Source organism: Rhineura floridana, chromosome 3, assembly GCF_030035675.1.
Source record: "Rhineura floridana isolate rRhiFlo1 chromosome 3, rRhiFlo1.hap2, whole genome shotgun sequence".
Taxonomy (NCBI): domain Eukaryota; kingdom Metazoa; phylum Chordata; class Lepidosauria; order Squamata; family Rhineuridae; genus Rhineura; species Rhineura floridana.
Genome location: NC_084482.1, coordinates 54,831,245 through 54,852,783, shown reverse-complemented (window position 1 = coordinate 54,852,783; position 21,539 = coordinate 54,831,245). Strand labels below are relative to the sequence as shown.

Sequence of the window (21,539 nt, the reverse complement as noted above, 5' to 3'; positions counted from 1 at the left end):
CGATTTAAAATGCAACCTTCTCTCTCAAAAACCCAGATTTTTCTCAGGCACGATATTCTCTTAAGGGTATAAGAATGTTTTGATGAGGAGAATACAACACAGTGAGAAATGTTAAGCATCTCTTGGGAGAAAAACATTGTTTTCAACTCGAAACATGCCAAGTGGTAGCATAACAGAACAGGATTATTTGTAGCTGTGAGAAGACTAAGCATTTGAAAGATTGGGCAGGGTCCGATTTTCTTATTCAAGAAGATTTTGGAGTGACTGCAAAGAATGGTTATATTAATATTTAACTTTTGCAAAGCAGTTTTGAGCAGTCACAATTACCTGACATACATTGTATTGTTAAAACAACCACCTTATAAGGTAGGTGGGTGTTATCCCACATACTAGACCGAGGCTAAAAGGGAATGGCTTTGCCCAAGGCCACCCGGTCAGTCCATGGCACAGGCAAGATCCAAAACAACGTGATTCATAGTTCAGTGTCTTAGCCACTGATCTATTATTTTATCATTGCTAAGGGTTATATATTATGCACTGTTGTTCCAGACACGTCACAGAATGGCACTGGGATGTAAAGCAGGGGACTGCTGCAGCCTTTGCCATCAAGTGAGAAGACACAGATCACATGTGTGCTTTGCCTGAAGGCACTGCTTGAGGCATTAGCCATTCAGCATACAAATGACCACTCCAAAGCCCCAACACTGCACTCACAATTGCGGCTGTGCTCCTTGGACAGCAGGTAATTGGCTAGAGGTGGGGTGTATGTCAGACACTGCAAGGTGGAGTTGAGAAAGCAAGTGTTGCCCAGGTTATGGAGACCAGCTCCAACACGATACACCCGCTCCCATTTCAGGGAGAGACGCTCCACAGGGAAGAGGACCTTCTGTGGGGCTGGCACACCATCACCTCCCAACACATATTCACTGCCTGTCAGAGACAGAAAGAGAGAAAGAGAGAAGAGGAGGAGTCAGCAAGGTTAGGCACACAGAACACAATCAGCTCCCCAAAACACAGGAACAGCACACAAGGCACCTTGCTTCCGGATGGGTCCCTCTTCAGAGCCCTTGTGCCAACTAGGGTTTTCTGTCTTCGGGTTCAACAGAACATACTTGCTCTTGAGGGTCTCCAGCTGGTAGGAGAAGCTTCTGGAGGCTGGTTCAAACTCGATCTTTTGCAGCAATATCTTCTTGGCAGAAGCGGCCAACAGCTTGCCCAATTCACCATCATCAGCAGAGTCTTTCCGCCCAGGCTTTAGGGCTTCTTTCAACTTGTCCACTATGGGCATGGTGCATCACCTTCTGGTGGCAAGGGCTGCTCTGCTAGGAAGGAAACTTTGCTCAGTATGGCAAAGCTGGAAAAGAAATTATTTGACCTCAAAACCACTTTTTCCCCATGAAGTTGTATCCTACTATAACCAAGCCTAAACGTGTGTAACTGTAGCCAGTATTCTTCCCTGTTCATTCCTGCCTCTATTTCCCTTCCCCTCACACCTATCTTCTCTTTTGGAGTATAAGCCTTTGGGGTAGAAACCTATCCTCTTTTATTTTGTCAAGGGTCATGCACACTGATAGTGCTATAAGACAAAGCAACCACCACAAATTTAATTTCAGTGTTGTTTCCAGAGAATCTACATTCAACCCAGAATTCTGCAACACAGTTCCAAACTACGTTCAGCATCAACCAGCTTGGAACATGCTCATGTGTTCAGTTTTCTCAGATACAGCAGCAGAAATTCACAGGAGCAAATACACCTATAAAAACACAGGAAACCCTACTGCAGGGGTAGTGACCTGTGTTTAGCCTGAGGGCCACATTCCCCTTCTGGGGCCATATGCCAGTGGTGGGCAGAACCAGAGGCAAAAGTGGATGGAACGACAAATGTACATTTTACCTGCATGCAGTAGGCTAGTTCCTACACACACACACTTCTCTATCTTCCTTGAAGGCAAGCAAGAAGCATTATTAGAATCCAAGGACACACTGTAGCCAGGCAAAAAGAAGAGTCTGAAGCAGGGTCAGTGAGGGGTGCAGCCTAGGGAAAGGGAAAGTCCTGAAGGCCGGTTAGAGCAGCTTCCAAGGCCACATGAGGACCCCGGGACTGAAATTCCCAGGCCTTGCCCTACCATATTTGCAGCTACTAACAGACACTGCTTTGATACTTCAAAATTTTTTCGCTGTAAGGGCTAGAAATGCACTTCTTTGAAAGCCAGGCGGATTAGAAATTACAAAGTAAGTACATTCTAAGATTCTAGCCTAGAAGGCCTGATTTTTGTGATTCAATCACAGTCAAGCACATTTCTACCTTAATGAGACAGGAAACTCCCCAGAAGGTAAAGCAAGGCCTTTAGAACTTTCCCAGGAAAGAGGTCACATTAAAGGTGTCAAGCAGGGACATGGCTTGGTTCATAAAAGATTCAGGGCACAGGCCCAAAGACACAAATTTGCATGGGCTAGTTTTATTTATATACAATACAAATTTAGAATTTGATATGTCACAAGGAGACAAATCAACCCATCCTAATTGCACCAGATTAAGAGTCTTCAATTCATCTGCACTCTTCCCCAGACCACCCCAATTCACTTCCTCTTCAATTCATTCACCTCCAAAACAGATCCTGCTCCAAATCAATTCAATTACCCTTCAGTTACCTGTATTCATTAGCCCTCAAATCATATCTTAGATAGTCACCTTAAATTAATTTAAGCTGTGATCCTAGCCTCACATATCTGGGTGTGACCCCCATTTAACTCAACGGGATTTACTTCTGAGTAGAAACAAATAGGATTGCACTGCTATTTCCTCACATTAACATCCCCCCCAGTAACCCAGATCAGCGCCCCATTCAATTTATCCTGAATCCATTACCAAAACCACTTGTGGCACTTACAAAAAAATATGTTGGGCATACGCTCCACAGGCTCACCGCTAGCAATGCCCCTGGTCTCAAGATGGTCTGCAGTTAAAGTGGGAATCAGCTTATTAAAGAGCAATTATGCATTGTAGGTTTACTCCAAGTAGTGGAACAATCTCAGCCACAAGATAGCTTGTAACAATTCACATCAAGACCTTTAATAAGGCTTGAGATTTGCCACATCCTCTGATAGGGAGGTTAAGCAGCAACAGCATGTAAAAAAGAGACTTACTGTGTCACTCAAGGACTGCCTGGATTACACCAAAGTCTGATTAGCAAAAAGAAGGAAAACACCTCAACTAGAAACCCCTGGTGTCTCTCCTAACAGACAAGGACTTAAAACACAGTTGCCAAACTGAATACAAGTATCCAACTTGTAAGAGCCTTCCTGAGAGACAAGCCCATACTTGGTTCTTGGAGAGAGCCTTGCATCAGCACAAGTCCTACTGAAACACTCTCCTACGAATACCATAAAGTACACAAAGAAGCCCTTCACCCGAAAGACTGCAACCACTCTGCCTGGCTCAGGCTTCATATTAGATGAATGCATGTGGCACAGTGGCCACCAAAAAATACTTGTACTGCTGCCTAGGGAGGCAGGAGGGTAGTGAAAGGAATTAAGAAGTTAGCTCTCCATAGGGATAGTGCCGTTTCTATGGGGCTACTGGTTTGGAGACTTTTTATGACATCTGTCTGGTAAGCAACCACATGTTATGCTGCTTGCCTCCCATTGCACAGAATCATTTTACAATAGCAACAACAGCAATATCACATACAAAGACCCCCTCAGAGACACACTGCATGGCACCTCTCTCCCCCAGAGCAGCAGAAATGGGCCCTTTGCAAGGGCACTCCATTCCCAGCACCATCCCGTGTCTGTAGGATGGACCCGTACTTTACCTGGCTAGTCCTTTCAAAGCCTTCGACAAATTCCAGATCCATCAACTTACCTTCTATTACCAAGACTGCCAGCTCACACCTCTTGCTTTCAAAGAGGATATAGCAAAAGCCATATTAAGCAATCATCTGGTTGGCAATTGTTTTGTATGTAGGAGAAAACCCTCACCTTGCATGATAGAACTCTGCTAACACTTGCCCGAACAGCAGCATCTAACTCAGCAGTCAAGAGCACATATAGGCTACAAATAGTAAGGGAACAGCGCATGTGCCGGGAATGTGTGTGTGGATGCTGCCGTGTGCACCCTTGATCTGAAGAGCAAGTAAGCAAAACTGAGACATTATGAGCCAAGTACACTGATGTAACTTCTGAAGGCAAGCTTCTCGGGAGCAGCGTATGGCTACAAACACATGCTGATGGAAAGGAACCCTCAACTCTTCAAATGGAGATGAGGAATGGAATAGAGGTTCTTCCAAACTAAGCCTCCAAGAGGAACAGAGCAACAAACAGAGGACGCTGAGAGTGTCAGAAGGCCAGCAGAGCAGAATGTCGCAGGAAGCAGCAAGGAAAGTGCCTCTGTACTCCGCCCAGCTCACATCTACGTGAAGGACGCTTGCTCCACCTCCTGATTTATCAAAGCAAAAGAGAGAAAAGATACACACACACCCCTACACACATACCTTCCTCTCCCTCTCCAAAGCCAGAACACGCATCGGACTCGGCTACTCTCACACAACAAATCGGTGCCCGTACACACAAAATTATCCTCACACATGATCACCACCGGCAGCACCACTACAAATAGCAACCACCGTTTACAGTACCTCTGCAAACAAGGGGAACGTCAAGAGGCTCTCTCATTCCCGGCTAAGCCTTGATCCGAAAGCGGTATGCGTCTCCAAGGCGCCTCAGAACATCGCCGCGTTGGTGCAAAGAGCACCCACACCGTTCTGTTTCCCTAGAAGATCTTGCCCAGGGCCCGGGCCCGGGCCCAGCCAGAGCCGAGTCCTTGTGGCGGCCCTCCTCAAGCCACTGCAGCTCGCACCCGGAGCAAGACGGGCGCCCTTGGTCTCTAGGGCTTGTTACTAAAAACCCGATGCGAGGACACTCGCCACGGGTCGGGCGCCTGCTCAGGTCACCGCAGCCAACAGAAAACGAGTGGCAATGGCCGGCTATACACTAGCAGGGAGTCGCAAGGTAAGACATCCTCAGGGCGGAGCGGGACAAGAAGGAAACACGGAGGAGGAAGAGTTACCCAGCCAGGAACTAGACCCCCTGAGACAGACCACCGATCCACTCCATACACTAATTCCCCGAAGACCCAGGCGATCTCCTCGCCCCCTGACTAGATACATGGAGTAAGGAGAGCTCGTATCCGTTCTAACCTGCCCGGATGCCAGCTCCTAGGCCCCTTTGCCGCTCCGTTCCCAGCCCCGCACTCACCATCCGGGACATCCGCGTGCGCGCACATGCACACACGTGTCCACGCCGTGTAAAAGAGCAGGAAAGCGCGCAGCTCCTGCCGCTAGGCCGCCGCGCCGGGCCCAATCCTCACCCCAAAAGGGCGGAGAAACAGAAGGAGCCCGGCCCAGTTTTCCTCTGACGAAAACGGAGTCAGTCCACAAGTTTCGGAAGGGCAGCGCCGCCTACTGTAGGCCTCCAAGCATCCGCAAGTGCAGCAGAGGCCTCGGCAGATTCTCGACCCTTCTGGTGATTTGAATGTGGCCGGGGCGGTCCTGCTAGCCTTTGTGTGTCGCTAGTATAATTCTAAAGGCTTTTTTGCTTGCTTGTTTTTAAAGAAATGTTACCGCCTGGGCAGCCACGCTTCTTATCCAGTGACAATATATATAATATAGCTTGAGTTGCAAAAATTAAAAGTAGGTCTGGGGTGAGAGAATGGCGCGTGACGAAGGAGAAGGGTTTAGGGATCTACAAAGCGCAGCGTCCCGCAGAGATCAAGGCTAGCACTTCCTGCCACGTACCTCGCAGGGGCATATAAAATAAATTGGGGCTGAGGGGGTGCCCGTGAACGTTAAGTAACGTTTATTTGCGGCCCGGCAGCATTTTGATCTTTCTGTTTACTGGGGGCGGATAGTTTGAGGTTTTTTTCTTCCCGAAGCCTAGGTTACTTTTCTCTGCAGTTTTTGATTCCCAAACCCTAAAATGAGAGGAAAGTTAGAATTAGGTTAAGGCTGGCTATGTAGGCCATCTGCTGGGGCTTCAGAAGGCAGTAATAGAAAAGCTTGCCTGGGGGATATTTTTAAAAGAGAAGGGGAGCTTAAGATACAGGAACTCTAAATGAAATTTTAAATAAGAAAGAGCTGTCCTGGTGTCCTGTAAATTATGGGAAAGAGACGTTTTTCTTCCTCTTTTATAATCCCTAGGCCATCCAATGAAGCGGATTGTTGGAAAATTCAGGTCAGTTGGAGGTACTTCTTAACACAGCAAATAGTTAAATTTTGTAATATGCTCCCATAAGATGTAGTGATGGCCACCAACTTGGATGGCTTTAAAAGGGGATTAGACAAATCCATGGAGGAAAGGGCTATCAGTGTCTGAGACAGTATGCTTCTGAACATGAGCTGCTGAGAAGTGTGGAGACAGCTGTTCATGTCAGCTACCTGCAGCAATATGTGAGCTGATGTGCAAGGGCAAACTGGATTAAAAATGAAGGTGGACAAGATACAGATTGGAGCTGACCCCATAAACATATGAAGAGAAACTCAAAGGGGTTCCAAAGTTATTGCTGCAATTTGTTATCCAAAAAAACACAACAAAATAAGAAAGGGATGAGCCACAAATAATGTCATTTATTAGAAATGTTATGTGGTCTTTTCTCAGGGGCAGAATAAAATCTGGAGAAAAATGTCATCCATAAATTACCTTAGGAACCACCTGAACCTTTATATTTCAGTTACTGAGATAATCTGTAGGAATGTCTTTCGTTGTGCCCCACATTGATAAGGCACATGACAAAACCGAGCCTTCGGTGTTATTAATCTAGGTTTATAGAATACTCTTCCAATAGAGATTCAGCAGGCATCATCAGTATTTTTAAATGTTTGCTGGAAACTTTACTATGCTATCAGACTTACGCTGTTGATCAAAGAAAAAAAATTATAGTTGGCTGGTGATCTGTGATTTTGGTTTTTATTTGTTTTTTTACTCTTACATGGCTTAGATATTTTAAATGAAAGTGCGATATATATGTTGTTTCCTGCTGTTCCTGAGATAGTCCTTTTTTCTTCTTCTGCAAACCTATTGTTTTGAGATTCCTGAGGTCTCCATCAAGTTAAGTCTTTCTCCAACCTGACATACTCAGAACTCACCAGTAAAATTTTGTTTTCTTTTCCCCTTCAGCCATTTTTGCTGGCTGTGTGATAATCCTCTCCAATTGCTAGAGCACACACTTTTAACAAAACAGAAAGAAAAACAGTTGAAGGAGTTACAAAGCAAAACAAGCTCTGCCTTTTCCTTTATGTGGGGACAGGGTAATCCTGCAGATCAGGGATGGGGAACCTGTGTCCCTCCAGATGTGGTTAGACTACAACTTCCATCATCTCTGACCATGGGTCATGTTCTTGGAGCTCCAGCCAGCATCTGGAAGGCCACAGGTTCCCTATCCATGCTATAGATGGTTAATGCTAGAGAAAGTTGATGTTCTCCTGCCCCACTCATAAGGAATGGACCATTTGTCAGTGGTGCCACCAGAGGGCAGGACTTTAGGGCCGAGGTCCAGGGCCAGACCTCACAGAATGAACAAAAAAAATGGAAATGGACTGCCCTCGATTCTGACTTATGGGCGACCCTATGAATAGGGTTTTCATGGTAAGCGGTATTCAGAGGGGGGTTACCATTGCCTTCCTCGGAGGCTGAGAGGCAGTGACTGGCCCAAGGTCACCCAGTGAGCTTCATGGCTAGGTGGGGATTCGAACCCTGGTCTCCCAGGTCATAGTCCACCACCTTAAGGGCCACCGAAATGCAGGTGGGCAGGCTTACCACATTTTGAATACTCATTACCATTTACAGAGGGTTCACACTGCAAAGCCATTAAGTCCAATGGCTCAAAATTACATAACTGCACTATTGTCATTGGTAAGGAATGTGCCATAATAAGTAGTATGTTTACTGGACTAGTCCTGAGTGAATGCAACCCAAGGGCTACTAAGGCCAGGTTATTCCATACTAGTTTCATTTTACATTACAGTTACTGTAACAGGAAAGCTACAGTCTCTGTGGCTGCTTTCCAGAATCTATGTATATGTAGTGATACAACTTACATAACAACGGACTTTCCCAACATGAGTAGACAGCATTTCCACTCCAGGCATCCAAAATTCCTAATTTTAAATTATTTACTCTATCATATTAAACTGCCAAACTATTGGTTCTGCTGTCTAAGGATTATAGTTTCAAATAGAGTATTATTATTATTATTTATTAAATTTATATCACACCCTTCCTCCTAGCAGGAGCCTGGGGCAGCAAACAAAAACACTAAAAACACTCTAAAAATCTTAAAAACAGACTATAAAATATATGAAAACAGAACATCTTTAAAAACATATTTTAAAACTTTTTTAAAAAAAACCGCTTTAAAAACAGCTTAAAAAGCCATTCCAGCACAGATGCAGACTGGGATAAGGCTTCTACTTAAAAGGCTTGTTGAAAGAGGAAGGTTTTTAGCAGGCACCAAAAAGATAACAGAGGGGGCACCTGGTCCCAGGCTATGGTCTGAATGCACATGAGGCCACCACCTTGCTGAACCTAAGCAGGGCTAGGTCTAGTCAGAGCTTGGATGAGAGACCGCCTGGGAACCACATGCATGCCACCTTGAGTTTCTGTGATTGAAAAAAAGTGGGCTATATATGTAAGAAATAAATAATAAATTTAAAGTAGGCAGCACTGCATTATACTTGCCAAGTTCAACTATGTACCTATATACATAGCTCAGTGGCTGAGCATCTGCCTTGCGTGCAGAAGGTCCCAGGTTCACTCCCCAGGTAGGGCTGGGAAAGGTTCCCTGCCTGAAACCCTGGAGAGCTGCTGCCAGTCAGTGTAGACAATACTGAGCTAGACAGACCATTTTGTCTGATTCAGTATAAGGTAACTTCCTGTGTTCCTACATAAGATGTTTTGATTTTTTTTCACATTAAGTGCTTGCTTAGTTTCAAGTCAACATATGAATCTACCTTTATATGGAGTCAACCTGTTGGTCCATCTAGTTCAGTACCATTGGCTTAGACACAGTGGTTCTCTTAAGGCCTCAAGCAGAGATCCTTTCCAGTTCTTCTGCCTCTCTTAATTGGAGATGTGGTTCGGGATTGCACCTGGGACCTTCTGCTTGAGAGCTAAAAAAATCCCTATACATGCCATGATATCTAGTAGAACACTCCCTTTACAGTGCTAAGTTCCTTTAGAGTCCTTATGATGCGAAAACTAAGCATTTACAACAGGGATAGGGAACCAGTGGCCCTCCAGATATTTGCTAGAGTACAATTCCCATCATCCCTGATGATTGCCATGCTGCTGGGGCGGATGGGAGTTGTGAGTCTAACATCTGATGGGCCACAGGTTTCCCATTCTCTACCGGGCTAGGTCTCCTGTCAGTCCATCCCTGCTACTTGGGAAATAACCAGTTCATCCCAGATAGGCTTGTGATCATCGGCAGGAAGATCAAAATTCTCTGCAGCCTGAGTTTCTTTTTTTAAATGTTAGCATTAGGGAGCTGTGTAGAAGATACCCAGACTTGGATCACTCAGGTACTTGTATTAATGAACATCTAGTAGTGCAGGGATGGGCAACCTTTTTCAGCTTGAGGGCCATTGCCTTCTGGACAACCTTAGGAGGGCCACACAGCAGTGGTGGGCAGGACTAGAGGCAAAAGTGGATGGAGCAATGAATGTAAATTTTGCCTCTGTACAGTAGACTAATTTCTACACACACTCACACACCCTCTCTGTCCTTCATCCAGACAAGCAAGAGTCATCATCAGTATTCAATGACATATTCAAGCTAGGCAAAAGCACTCATCATGTGAAGCAGGGCCAGTGATGAACGTGGCTTGGGGAGAGTCCCCAGGGCCAAACAGAGGCCTAGAGGGCCACATTTGGCCCCTGAGCCTGGGGTTCCCCACACCTGTAATAATGAACCTTGTGGGGTAAATATGCAAGCCTATTTTAATTTAAAAGTACCCATCCGCTACCCCAGTTTAATCTTATCTTTATAGCAGTTAGAAGCCTGAAAGCAGAGTCCTCCCACTCTGTGTGACCTCTACAGAACTCCAGATATGTTTGCCTAGGAAACCAAGAATCTTCTCATTGGGAAATGAGAGTCTACAACTGATTTCCAGCCAATCTAAGAGATTTGTGAAAGAAATGAGTCCTTATATCTGTGGCAAAGACAAGGGAATAACTTCAAAGCACTGAATGTGGTGGGATTTCATTTGTGACATGTATTTAGAGAAAGATGGGTTTTTACATAGGTAGCATTAGATATTGTACTTTATTTTGACTGTATTGTGGCTGAGATATTTGGATTCTGGGGGTTGGGACTGGAGAAATATTTATGTACTTTTATTGGACTATGGTGAAAACTTTAATAAAAATGATTAAAGGGGGAAAATAGAAACCAGTAGGGTAGGGAACAGAGGGAGTAGGAGCTATAAAAACCCCAAGGGATGCCCCTCCTCAAGGCAGTTGGCCTGCTACACAGAATCAGAGGCAATACCTCTCAGCAACTCATACAGTACATTCATTTACAAGACTTGCTATATTCCTTCCATGAAGGGGACTGATGAGCAAACACATATTTTGACACGGAGCCTGATTCTGAGAGAATCACTGTGCATTGCAGGAATGATTATTTGCCATCACTAAAGAGAACCATATGCGACATTTTCTCCAACTTTAAGAAATGAGACATGGAAGTCATCAAAATGGGAGAACAGCTAAGGATGGAACTAGAGTCCTATAGTGCAGTTGGAAATAGATTGAGGAGCAGTGAACTAACACCTTGTCTTTTTAGAAACTGAAGACCAGTTTGTGCCAACAGGAATGAGAGAAGGGGGAGGGAAGAGCACAGAGCCTGGAGGAAACTTGGGACCCTCAGTCTCCCTCCATTCATTCCACCATGCTGACTCTTTTAAATGGCTCATTGAGGCTGAATAGCACAGGAGGAATTTCCAGTGCTCATGTCTAATGTTTGCACCTTTGCGTACACAAAGTGTACTCCAGACAATAATAGACTGTTCCCTTTTTATTTGATAATACTGTTTATTGTCCGAAGACTCAAATGTCCACGTATGAATTATACAAAGCATCAGAGACATGCACAGTCTGCTTGTCTATTCAACAATTTTCATGTGTTCCCAGCACAAGAAAATCTCAGCTTTCAGAATCCAACAACAAAAAAGGTTTTCCCCACCCCTCCCCCAATATTACTCTACCCACCAAACAACATCCCAGCCCCAGCTCCCCAATAAGCTTTAAATTATGGCAGCAAGTTAGATACTTATTTTTCATACTTACCAAGCAAAGATTTGAAAATAATGTAAACTTTTTAAAAAATATTTTGAGTTGCTGGCATGAAGAAGGGGAAACAGTGGGTGGGTGGGTGCACGGACACACACACACATATCTTTCTACCAGGGAAGTTTCAGTATGGCACTAAAACCCACAGCTATAAATTAAGCCAATTGAAGAGCCTTTGATGCTGCTTTCCCATAAATAGATCTTTCACAATGGTGGCTTTTCACATTGCCACTAGAATGGCAAACTTGTATTTTGGTATGGCAGTCACGGAACTGCAATTTGTCTTGCAAGACGCAGTCACTTGTCACAGCCAGCCTCCAACCTCTAGAAAAGACCTGTGCATGTTGCAGAGGCAGGAAGAGGAAGACAGAAGGAGAAATGCTAGCCCCCCTCCCCCAAACTGGCACTCAGAAATAACTGGAAGGACTCCACTCTCCACATATTTTGACATTCTTCCCTCCAACACAGAACCCCTTTTAAAATAATAAGTGCAAATCTAACAGCTAACAAGGAAATTCTTTAACAAAAAAAATAATAGAGGAATGATACAGCTGATTGCCAAAACAAATGAAAAACATTAAAATCAAAAACAGTATCAGCAGTGAGAGGAAAAGAGAGAGAGGTAAATGTCACATAGGATATAACCATACAGGAAGCAAAACAGGAATCTTATATTGGACTGAACAGATTTTTTTCCTTTTTCTTTTTTTAAAATATATTGAAATCAAACAGACTGGTCCAATATGACATCTGTAAAACTCTACCTTGATAAACAGCATGAAAAGGCCGCAGGGGGTAGGTCTGGCTGGGGGAACTTCCGGACACCCTCCAAATCAATTTTAGATTATTGCAAAGTGGGGATGGCTATGCAGAGCTTGGGGACCACAGCAAACACAGAACTGGCTCAGAAGAAAAAAGGGGGAGTTGGAGATGGAGCTGAGTGATATGATTATTTTGCAGGTAGCCAAGGTCTGGTTTTATTCTCCGAAGGTGCATTTATACTCACAGTTTACAAGGTTATGCCTTGACTTGTTGGCTCTTTCACTCACATATTTGGGAAGGGAACTCAAAGCTCCTGCCTTCTGGGGAGCTCTTGCCACAAGCGTCAATTTCTACAGAGGGCAGATGGTGGGAACTTGGAGCCACTTTGGCCATTTTGGAAATCATTACTCTGCATAGCAAAAAATTACAAGGAATAGCAAGTGTTACCACTGGCTGGGACCGATTTTGGCACCATATTTCCATTAATGACACAAGCAAGCAATAAGACATAGGTAACACATACGGTTCGGCTAAGAGGCTTAATGGGCTAACCCAGATCCCCTAACAAATGCTCCTTTGCTGAAACTTGATAACTGAGAACACAGAGCCAGAATCTACACGCGATTCATGTGCACACATAGGCAGGGCTTACTATCTGTTTTAACTAATGTTGTGACCCCACTTTTGTCCCCAAATCATTTACTCTGAAAGCAGAGATTATTCCTCTGCCCACTGATGGCTAATTCAGCTTTGTCATTGGAAAGGAAATGCAACTCTCTTCTCCAGTAGAAGAGGATATCATCATGACTTGTGAGTGACAAAGCCACCATTTTATTTTACTGGAAGGAATGAGACATATTTACTCAGTCCCAATGAGGCAGAGAGAAGGGAATGACTTTGAAGCACTTTTGAGTGTGGAGGAATTTAATTTTGTTTGTGTATGGAGGGAAATACGGGGTTACACAGGCAGAAGCCAGTAGGGTAGGGAACAGAGGGAGTAGGAGCTATCCCCACAACAAGGGATGCCCTTCCTCAAGGCAGTAAGAACCTGGTAGGCCTGCTACACAGAATCAGAGGCAACACCTCTCAGCCACTCGTACGGTACACTCTGGTTCCCTCCATGGTACTTTCTCACGTTGGCATAAGTGACTCAAATTGTAAGAAACTGCCCCTTGGCACAACACAGGAGAAGAAACAGATGAAGCAATATACGAGTGGCCTAGACATCCCCATCCTTAGCTCCTTCCTCCACCACTGTTGGACCTGCCCAGGAGACCTTGTCATTTTCATGCTGTTTCCAGGAAACGATGTCAAAGGTGGACCAGTCTAATTTCTTGCCGGCTTTGTTGCTATTGGCTACTGGACTGCCATGGCCTTGGGGACTCAAGGGTCCTCAATGTCAAGAAACTCTTGCTTAGGTGGGGCCACTCCACGGTACCATGCACATGAACCATCACTCCGCTTGATGCAGGCATAGTGCTTGGCCTGCCGCCCATTGATGTTCTTCTCTGTCACCCAGTCAGTCCACAGACACTCATCCTGAGCAGAGACATAGCAAGGGATGGAAGGGCAACGGGAGATCTGCAGATAGAAAACAAACATTGGCTTGTGCGATTTGCCACTACCATAATCACTCTAACAACTGTTCATAAGAAAAACCCTGCTGGAATCAGACTAAAGGTCCATCTAGTCCAGCATTCTGCCTCCTCCTGTGGAAATCCAGATGCCTCTAGGAAGCCCTCAAGCAGGACTTGAAGGCAACAGCCCTCCTCTGACCCCACAGGTAGGATATAGCCATCATGAATGACTAATAGCCATTGACAGAACTTATCCTGCAAGAGTTCATCTAACCCCCTTTAAAAACCATCTAAGAAATGGCTAATTAATATCGCTCAGCCTCAAGTGGCTGATATTTCTCCTATTGACTCATTTTCTCCAAGGCTGGGATAGCTGTGACTTTGAGGACCAAACCAGGCAGGACTCGGAGACCTTGCCTTATGCATATGGGGGCCCCTAGCCTCTCAGCTGCACTTACAGAACCAGCTTCTACAGCTATATCAGTCTCCAAATAGCAGTGCTCATTAGGAGAGTTGGAGCACAATGTCATCAATCCGCTGATAGAATTAGGCTCTGTTTCTCCATAGTATGTGAATCAGGTGTGTCCATACATGCCCTGGACCAGTGTCTGGATACAGTGGTGGGCCTGATAAGGACCAATAAACTAAGCTTGAATTCTAGAAACATGGAAACTCTGAGAGTGAATGGTTCCCATGTTTGGGAAACAGATCAGTTGCCTGTTCTGGATGGTGTTGCACTCCCTCTAAAGCAGCATTTCCCAACCAGTGTGCCTCCAGATGTTGTTGGACCACAACTCCCATCTTTCCTGACCATTGGCAATGCTAGCTGAGGCTGATGGGAGTTGTGGTCCAACAACATCTGGAGGCACACTGGTTGGGAAAGGCTGCTCTAAAGGAACAGGTCTGCAGTCTGGGTGTGCTCCTTGAAGCATCTTTGCTGCTTAAGGCTCAGGTAGCCTCAGTGATTAGAAGTGCCTTCCGCCAGCTTTGGCTGGTACAACGGCTGTGGCCATTCCTGAAGCTGTCGTCCAGGTATTGGTAACCTCACAACTGTATTACTGTGATATGCTCTATGGGGGGCTAACCTTAAGGCTGGTCCAGAAACTGCAGCTGGTGCACAACATAGCCTGGCAAATGTTGACTGGACTTGATTACTGACAGCATGTGACGCCACTGCTGAAGTATCTGCCCTGGCTGCCAATATCTTCCTAGGCCAAATTTAAGATGTTACTGTTAGTGTATAAAGCACTAAACAACTTGGGACCAGCCTACCTGAAGAACCGCCTTCCTCCATAGATTTGTGCCTATTATTTGAGATCTCCTGCAGAAGCATTGCAAACAACTGTCCCTTATGACATCTGTCTGGCAGCCACAAGGAATGGGCATTTAGCACAGCAGCATCTGCATTGTGGGATTCATTGCCCTTGTATGTTAGGCGGGCGTCCTCTGTGTTTAGTATAAGAGGCCAACTTAAAACATTTTTATCTATTCAAACCTACCCAACCATGTGATCCAGTTTTATGTTCTTCGAATCTTTGACTTATGTTTTTACTTTTGTTGCTGTTGGTGATTTTATGTACATTGCTTTGGGAATTTTTTTCCTTGATTTAGTGACATAGAAATTTATGTATAAATACATCATAATAAATTATTTATTTATTTATTTATTATGTATTGGTGTATGTATTCAGATTTATAAAGAACCTAAACTTCTTTTAAAAGCAAAAGTAGTAAAAGGAACAAGAGACAGTCTTTCGAAACAATTGGCCCACTCATTGGCCCAGTTTGCACAAAAAAAGCTAAGCCAAACCACAGCTTAGCATGGATAACCAAATGTGCAAGTTCTTGAAGAGAAGACTGATCATGGCTGCTTTGCTTTTCCTCCAGTTCTGCTGCTGCGAGTTAAGCCATGGTTTGGATTAACATTCTGTCCAAACACAGGCTTGTGGTTTCTCTTCCCCAGAAAAACCATGACTGGAAAGCCATAGTAGAAACCTTGTCTATAGGTCATGGTTTGCCTGGAGACGGACAAACCACCAGCCAGGTTCAGACATAATGCTCACAGCAACACCACAGTGGCAGGACTGGAGGAAGAGCAAAGAAGTCACAATCTTCTCTTTGGGAACCCACATAGTTTCACTTAGCATTATGTGCAAACCGGGTCACTCAAACGTTACAAGGGTCTAAATAGCTTAACCACCTTCCACCCAGTCAAGTCAGCATTTTGGATTGAGGCCAATTGCATTTTGTCAAATATTAATCAGTTATTACTGGATAACTGCAGTTTTCTACCCAGCTAGTGCTTCCACTACGAAAGAAAGAAAGAAAGAAAGAAAGAAAGAAAGAAAGAAAGAAAGAAAGAAAGAAAGAAAGAAAGAAAATGTCTGTGGGCATGGGCACAGCTTTTCACCACTAAATAAGCATAGCCCATCCTCAGACAACGAGGATGATGGCTTCCAGGCATGAAAGCATAGATTCTAAGCAGTTTGAACACAGGCACCTCATTTTCGAAAGCTCTGGAGAAAGGCAAGGGGGGAAATTCCTCTGTATGCAATGAATTGCTGTCAGAGCTGCGTAATCACTCCACCTCCAGATAAAGCCATAAAATATGCAGTTATTTCTCCTGGATACGTCTTCCTTACGTTAAACAAGTGACTCAAGCAAACACTTCTGATTAGGCTCACATATACAAGGTAGTAGGAGGTTCAAAAGCTGAAATGGTGTCATAATTTGGTTTACCTTGCACTCACAGCCCATTTGGTACCGCTGGTTTAGACTCTTCTTCTGGGTAGAACTGAGGGAGTCCCAAGGAATGATGAAGTCACACAGCGTGATGTGCATCTTGCCATTGCCCTCAGCTTTCCCTGGGAGAGCAAAGTAGTTTTAGCTGGGGCATGTATGCCATATGCATGTATGCACACGAAGTCACACACATTTCACATCAGACACATCTTGATCAGCTCCCAGAGTCAGCATGTCCATCAGCAGCAGTCTTACCTTGGCCAATCACAAATCGGTGTGTGCTAAAAAAGGGGGGGTCATTCATACAAAGCACTTTTACTATCCTGGAACAGCTCACAGTGAAATCAAAATGTGTACTGATGTGCTGAGTTAGACCAATGATCCACCTTGCTCAGAGACCCAGGTTGCAATAAGAAGCCAGTTCCAGCAGGCAGTAGCCAGAACTATATTGTCACTGAATATGGAGGTTGCAGTTTTGGTTATTTGGCTAAAAGCCACTGATAAAATGATATGGGTTGCATACATGCCATACATTTAAATTATATGATTTCCCCCAAAGAATCCTGAGAACTGTAGTTTGTTAAGAGTGAATTGTATCTCTGTAAGGGGTAAACTACAGTTCCCAGGATTTTTGGGGGAAGCCATGTGCTTTTCAAGTATGGTACACAACTGTGGATTTATCTAATCCATTTTAAAAGCTGTTTATGCTGAAAGTCAATACAATACCTTGTGGATATAAATTTCATAGGTGAATTGTGTTGCTGCTGCCCACCTATTTAATTAAAACTACAGCAGCAGTGGGGAGCCTTGTGGCCCTCCAGATATTGTTGAACTCCAGCCAGCATGGCCAATGGTCAAGATTGATGGGAGTTTTAGTCTGGCAACCTCTAGAGCAGTGTTTCCCAACCAGTGTGCCTCCAGATGTTGTTGGACCACAACTCTCATCTTCCTGACCATTGGCAATGCTGGCTGAGGCTGATGGGAGTTGTGGTCCAACATCTGGAGACACACTGGTTGGGAAAGGCTGCTCTAGAGAGCCACAGGTTCCCCTGCCTTACAGTTTTTTTTATCTTCAGAGACAGTGAGAGGGCTCATCTACAGGATGGTTTAGTGTGTGTCTGGTCCTACTGGCATCCCCTTCTAATTCGCATGGTTCACATGACATTACCGGCAAACAGAAGCTATCACACAGTTTTCCTCTGTAAATCCATACTAGCCCAATGCTCTGATAATAGGAAAAGGGAAGGAAAATGCCTTCACTCTGTATGTCTAGTGCTTGCAGGCACTTTGCTCCTATGCTTTTAGGTGGGTGTGTTAATCGTTCCCCTCTCCACTCTCTCCTTCTCCTTTCTTTCATTTTGCTTCCTCTAAGCTGACAAGCAACTTTCACTGCTCTCCCTTTTTTATGTTGCTGCAAACTGTGCCTTATTTTTTGTTTCCCTCTAACTTGTGAGCAAAAACATAACAATTCTCAAATGAAGATTTGTATTTCAGCTTTATTGTACCAGTGAAAATACAAATAGTTGCACTTCTGGGTTGTTTTTTAAATGAAACTTACTTGTAGAACAAACTGAGCATGCTCAGTTGCCAAGTAACCAGAGAGAGTGGAGATGTTAAATTAGAGGATGTGGTCATTAGGAAACTGCGTGATTGATCCTTCCCCTTAGTGTGAATAGAAAACACCGTGTTTGCAGCTGGCACTGAGCCCTTACTGTGGACAGTGCAAATAGAAAACAGGTAAAAACAGCATCTTCAGCATGAAGTTATGCTCCCATGTGGATAAGCCCAAAGTTTCTCCCTCTTTTTCCCTATTCAGTCTCTCTACTCGTGTTCTTAAAAACTTCTGTCATTCCCTTGTTCAGGCTACTTTTTTTCCGAGGCTGAAAAGCCCCAATTTTTAAAAACTTATAGAGGCATGCATTTTGAAGAATCCTGAACAGGCATTTTATCAAAATATCATGAAATTTATTTATTTATTTTATTTATTTTATTACATTTCTAGACAGCCCTATAGCAGAAAGCTCTCAGGGCAGTGTACAACAAATAAAATCACAATTAAAATATGAGCAAGTGTGAAAAATATAACATGATAAAAATCCGAAATAGAATTGCCATGAGTTTATAAATTAAAATCCATATTAGGTTTAAAATTAAATTTAAAAAAATTTGCAAACTACGTTGCTAGAGCATTTTTTAAAAATGCAAGTTTAGGATTCTCATCTGGGACACTGGGAGAGATCAGGGGAAGAATATAGAAAGGAATGCAGGCCCGCAAGGAAGAATAAAGGGAAAGGCTCCAGGTTCTCCGCTTTCTCCAGAATACGGGGAATTAAACTATTTTCCCACATACCGGCTATCACCAATACATCTAGATGTGATCAACTGCTTCTTTCCACCCACTCCAACCATATGTGTGGGCAAACATGTAATTGTTAAAGCACACCCAAAAAAACACCACCACCTGCCTTCCCTTGTAGATGGCAGCATAGCATGTGTTTTGTCACTCAAAGTAGAGGAATTTCTCCTTATCATACTGCGTCTATTTTTTCTAGGCACAGTATTTATTACTAGGAAAATGGGTAACCAAGCATAAAAGTGCTATCAGATGAAGCAACGTCTGGACTGCTTAATTATGAAAACATTACAATGAAGTAGTTTTTGTCTGGACAGTCTATTGTATGAGGAATGATTCCACGTCCATGGCTAGGGGAGCAAAAAAGGGTTGTCTGGACTAGGGAATGGATCTGCTTGTTGGTGCCTGTTTGATTGCATTCCGTAGAACTGGCAGGCAGTTCCATTTCAGGTTAGTTATTTTTACCCTATCCTTTGCTTTTACCATTCTGATTTTTCCTCCTGATGAAAAATAACAATATTGTTATCAATGTTTTCCTTTCAGAAAGGAAAGGGAAGGAAAGCAGCTTTCCCTCTGCCCAGCTTAGGATGAATGACAGTGACTCACTCAAGTCCTTACCCAGTGAGCTTCGTAACTGGAGCAAGGATTTGAACATGGGTTTCCCACATCCAACCTAACATAGTACTGTCCTGTTTGCTCTCTGTTTAATTTTCCTCCAGCTCCAAATGGCATCTTTCACATTTGGCATCACAGTTCTTTTCCCTTTCCCTGGCATTTTGGAGATGATAATTCTCTGAAAGGGTTATTCCTTACCTGAAATGAGATACTCCTTCTTGCCACCAACATCCAGCGTCACACCACAAACAGCTGAGGAAGGAGCTGTGTAGATGAATTCAATGTCCTGATCGGGCCCTTTAAACATCTGGGAGGGGAAAAAGTTGAGTGAGGCCAAGTGCAGAGGACAGCAATGCCAGCTTTGACGGAAAGAAGCTAATCGGGAGCGCACAAGGCACTCCTGGATAGGAGATGTTATATACGGACAACTCCAAGGACCTTTTGCATTGACAATTTCTTAGCCACCCTTCATTAACAGGACTCTCAGGGCAATGTACAATTCAAAAACTATTACAATAACATCCATTTTAAAAAAACTCAAAACCAATGTTTCTCTCTGCCATGGCCCCCACCCCTCCCTTCCCTCCAGCAAAATGCTTGCCCTCATAGAACCAAAGAATGTATGGTGGTGCTAGAGGGACTCAGAAGCTGGCCACGTACTACCCAAAGGCAAGCAGGAGGCACTGACCCAATTCAGGAGGGAGGGTGGTGGGAGAAGAACAGGCACATTTCCTCTGAAATCTCCTCTCCTTTTCCCACGTTAGTGTGCACAAGACACCCAAAGGGGTGGGAAATGCTATCAAGCATGTTGCATCAAAGCACAGAGCTGTTTTTCTCCATAAGCAACCTGCCATGGCTCTTGCCTTTTCAAGCGTTTGCTTCTTGCTCTGATGTACCTTTGCTCCTTGTCATTCACATTCATTCAATTTCTTACCCACCTTTCACCAGAAGCTGGGTGAGACAATGGCTTTGCCATTTCAGCACAACTGGCCCTCCACTATGGCCAAGAAACAGAGCCCATCCAGTCACCAGGGGCAGGAAGCAGGTTTAAACCTCATGTTAATGGTGTCCTTCAGTGTCATCCTTTACTTCCTACCACATAAGTGATTGGCTCTCATTCACTCCCATGGAAAAGAGCAAAATGCTTCACTTGAGGGCAATGGGATGGCAGGGGCAAAACCAGGCCACGGTCACCGATGCTTGGTGCAGTGGGTGCCGCTTGTTTCTCCACACAGAAGACATATAGATGTACTGTACTCCTCAGGCGCCCTTGTGGTGCACCAGCCTTCCCTCCACACCATCACTCACGGCAGGAATTTTGCTGTTTATTGCTATGCTGCTGCTTATGTGATAATGCCAAAGCCATTTTAACCTCTACCCTAAGTGCAAATCTCTATAAGGAGGGACTCTTGCCACCAGGTTTTTCTGCAAAGATAGTCAAAGGCCTGTAGGTTCATGTGCATTCTCCCTTCTCATTGAGAAATTATTGTATGTATCAATAAGCCTTTACTTTTGCCTCCCAAGGGGTGTATAGCCAACCTACTTCCTTGTCCTTAAGTCACTATGACACATGGATCTCCTACCAGGCCTGACTCCAAGGCCCTCAGTTCACTCACTTTTTTGGGGGGGGGTGCTTTTACCCAATAAAATAGCCTGGATCAGAGGAGTTCCCCCCCACACACACACACACTTTTCTTCAGTTAATTCTGTTGTATGGTTGCTTCAGATTTGGGCACTTGAGGACCTGGGCTGGGAAAGACTCCATAATGAAAACCTCTTAAGATATTCAGACCTACTTTGTTGAGGATTGTGGGAGCTGTAAGCCTTCAAAGCCCTGTTTGGCGCCATTCCACCTTTTAGCCAAACAGTTGTACTATACTAGCTAGAACAGCAGCAAAGTAACAAGTTCTCTGTATTTTCATTTTTAACATTATGATATGCTACTCTTTTTTATGTGTGCTCATGTATATTTAGATACATCTCTTTTCTTTAGTTAAGGTCCATGTGATGAGGATTCTGGAATACTGCTTTGTTACCTTTATCTGCTTGATTTCATACTGGATGCGCTTGATGGGGTTTCCATAGATGTCATTACCGGAGTCCACCTCTTTTGCAGAGACAGCCTTCCCTCTGATCACTGAAGCA

General features: G+C 44.2%; 2 protein-coding genes and 1 long non-coding RNA gene across 19 annotated transcripts in view; 1 reads left to right on the top strand and 2 right to left on the bottom strand.

Annotated features, from left to right (window-relative positions):
- USP36 (ubiquitin specific peptidase 36) overlaps positions 1-5,526 on the bottom strand; it is a 28,412-nt gene extending 22,886 nt beyond the window's left edge. For 2 of the 15 annotated variants that reach the window (XM_061615838.1, XM_061615850.1), the window contains exons 1-3: positions 5,257-5,523; positions 1,036-1,354; positions 715-930 (exon numbers count right to left, since the gene is read on the bottom strand). In XM_061615838.1, the coding sequence (XP_061471822.1) occupies positions 715-930; positions 1,036-1,288 (469 nt within the window). In that variant the 5' untranslated portion in view covers positions 1,289-1,354; positions 5,257-5,523. Of the gene's footprint in view, positions 1-714; positions 931-1,035; positions 1,355-3,981; positions 4,322-4,637; positions 5,137-5,198 lie in introns of those variants that run through there. The other 13 variants (XM_061615848.1, XM_061615849.1, XM_061615839.1 and 10 more) reach the window with 13 other exon arrangements.
- LOC133379832 (uncharacterized) lies at positions 4,182-21,532 on the top strand. The gene is made up of 2 exons (XR_009761281.1): positions 4,182-5,010; positions 21,388-21,532. It is a non-coding gene; the product is annotated as an uncharacterized LOC133379832 (long non-coding RNA).
- Positions 11,068-21,539, bottom strand: part of TIMP2 (TIMP metallopeptidase inhibitor 2) — a 45,737-nt gene continuing 35,265 nt past the window's right edge. For all 3 annotated transcript variants that reach the window (XM_061615857.1, XM_061615855.1, XM_061615856.1), the window contains exons 2-5: positions 21,431-21,531; positions 19,593-19,701; positions 16,424-16,548; positions 11,068-13,688 (exon numbers count right to left, since the gene is read on the bottom strand). In XM_061615857.1, coding sequence (XP_061471841.1) covers positions 13,491-13,688; positions 16,424-16,548; positions 19,593-19,701; positions 21,431-21,531 — 533 coding nt within the window. In that variant the 3' untranslated portion in view covers positions 11,068-13,490. The remainder of the gene's footprint in view (positions 13,689-16,423; positions 16,549-19,592; positions 19,702-21,430; positions 21,532-21,539) is intronic.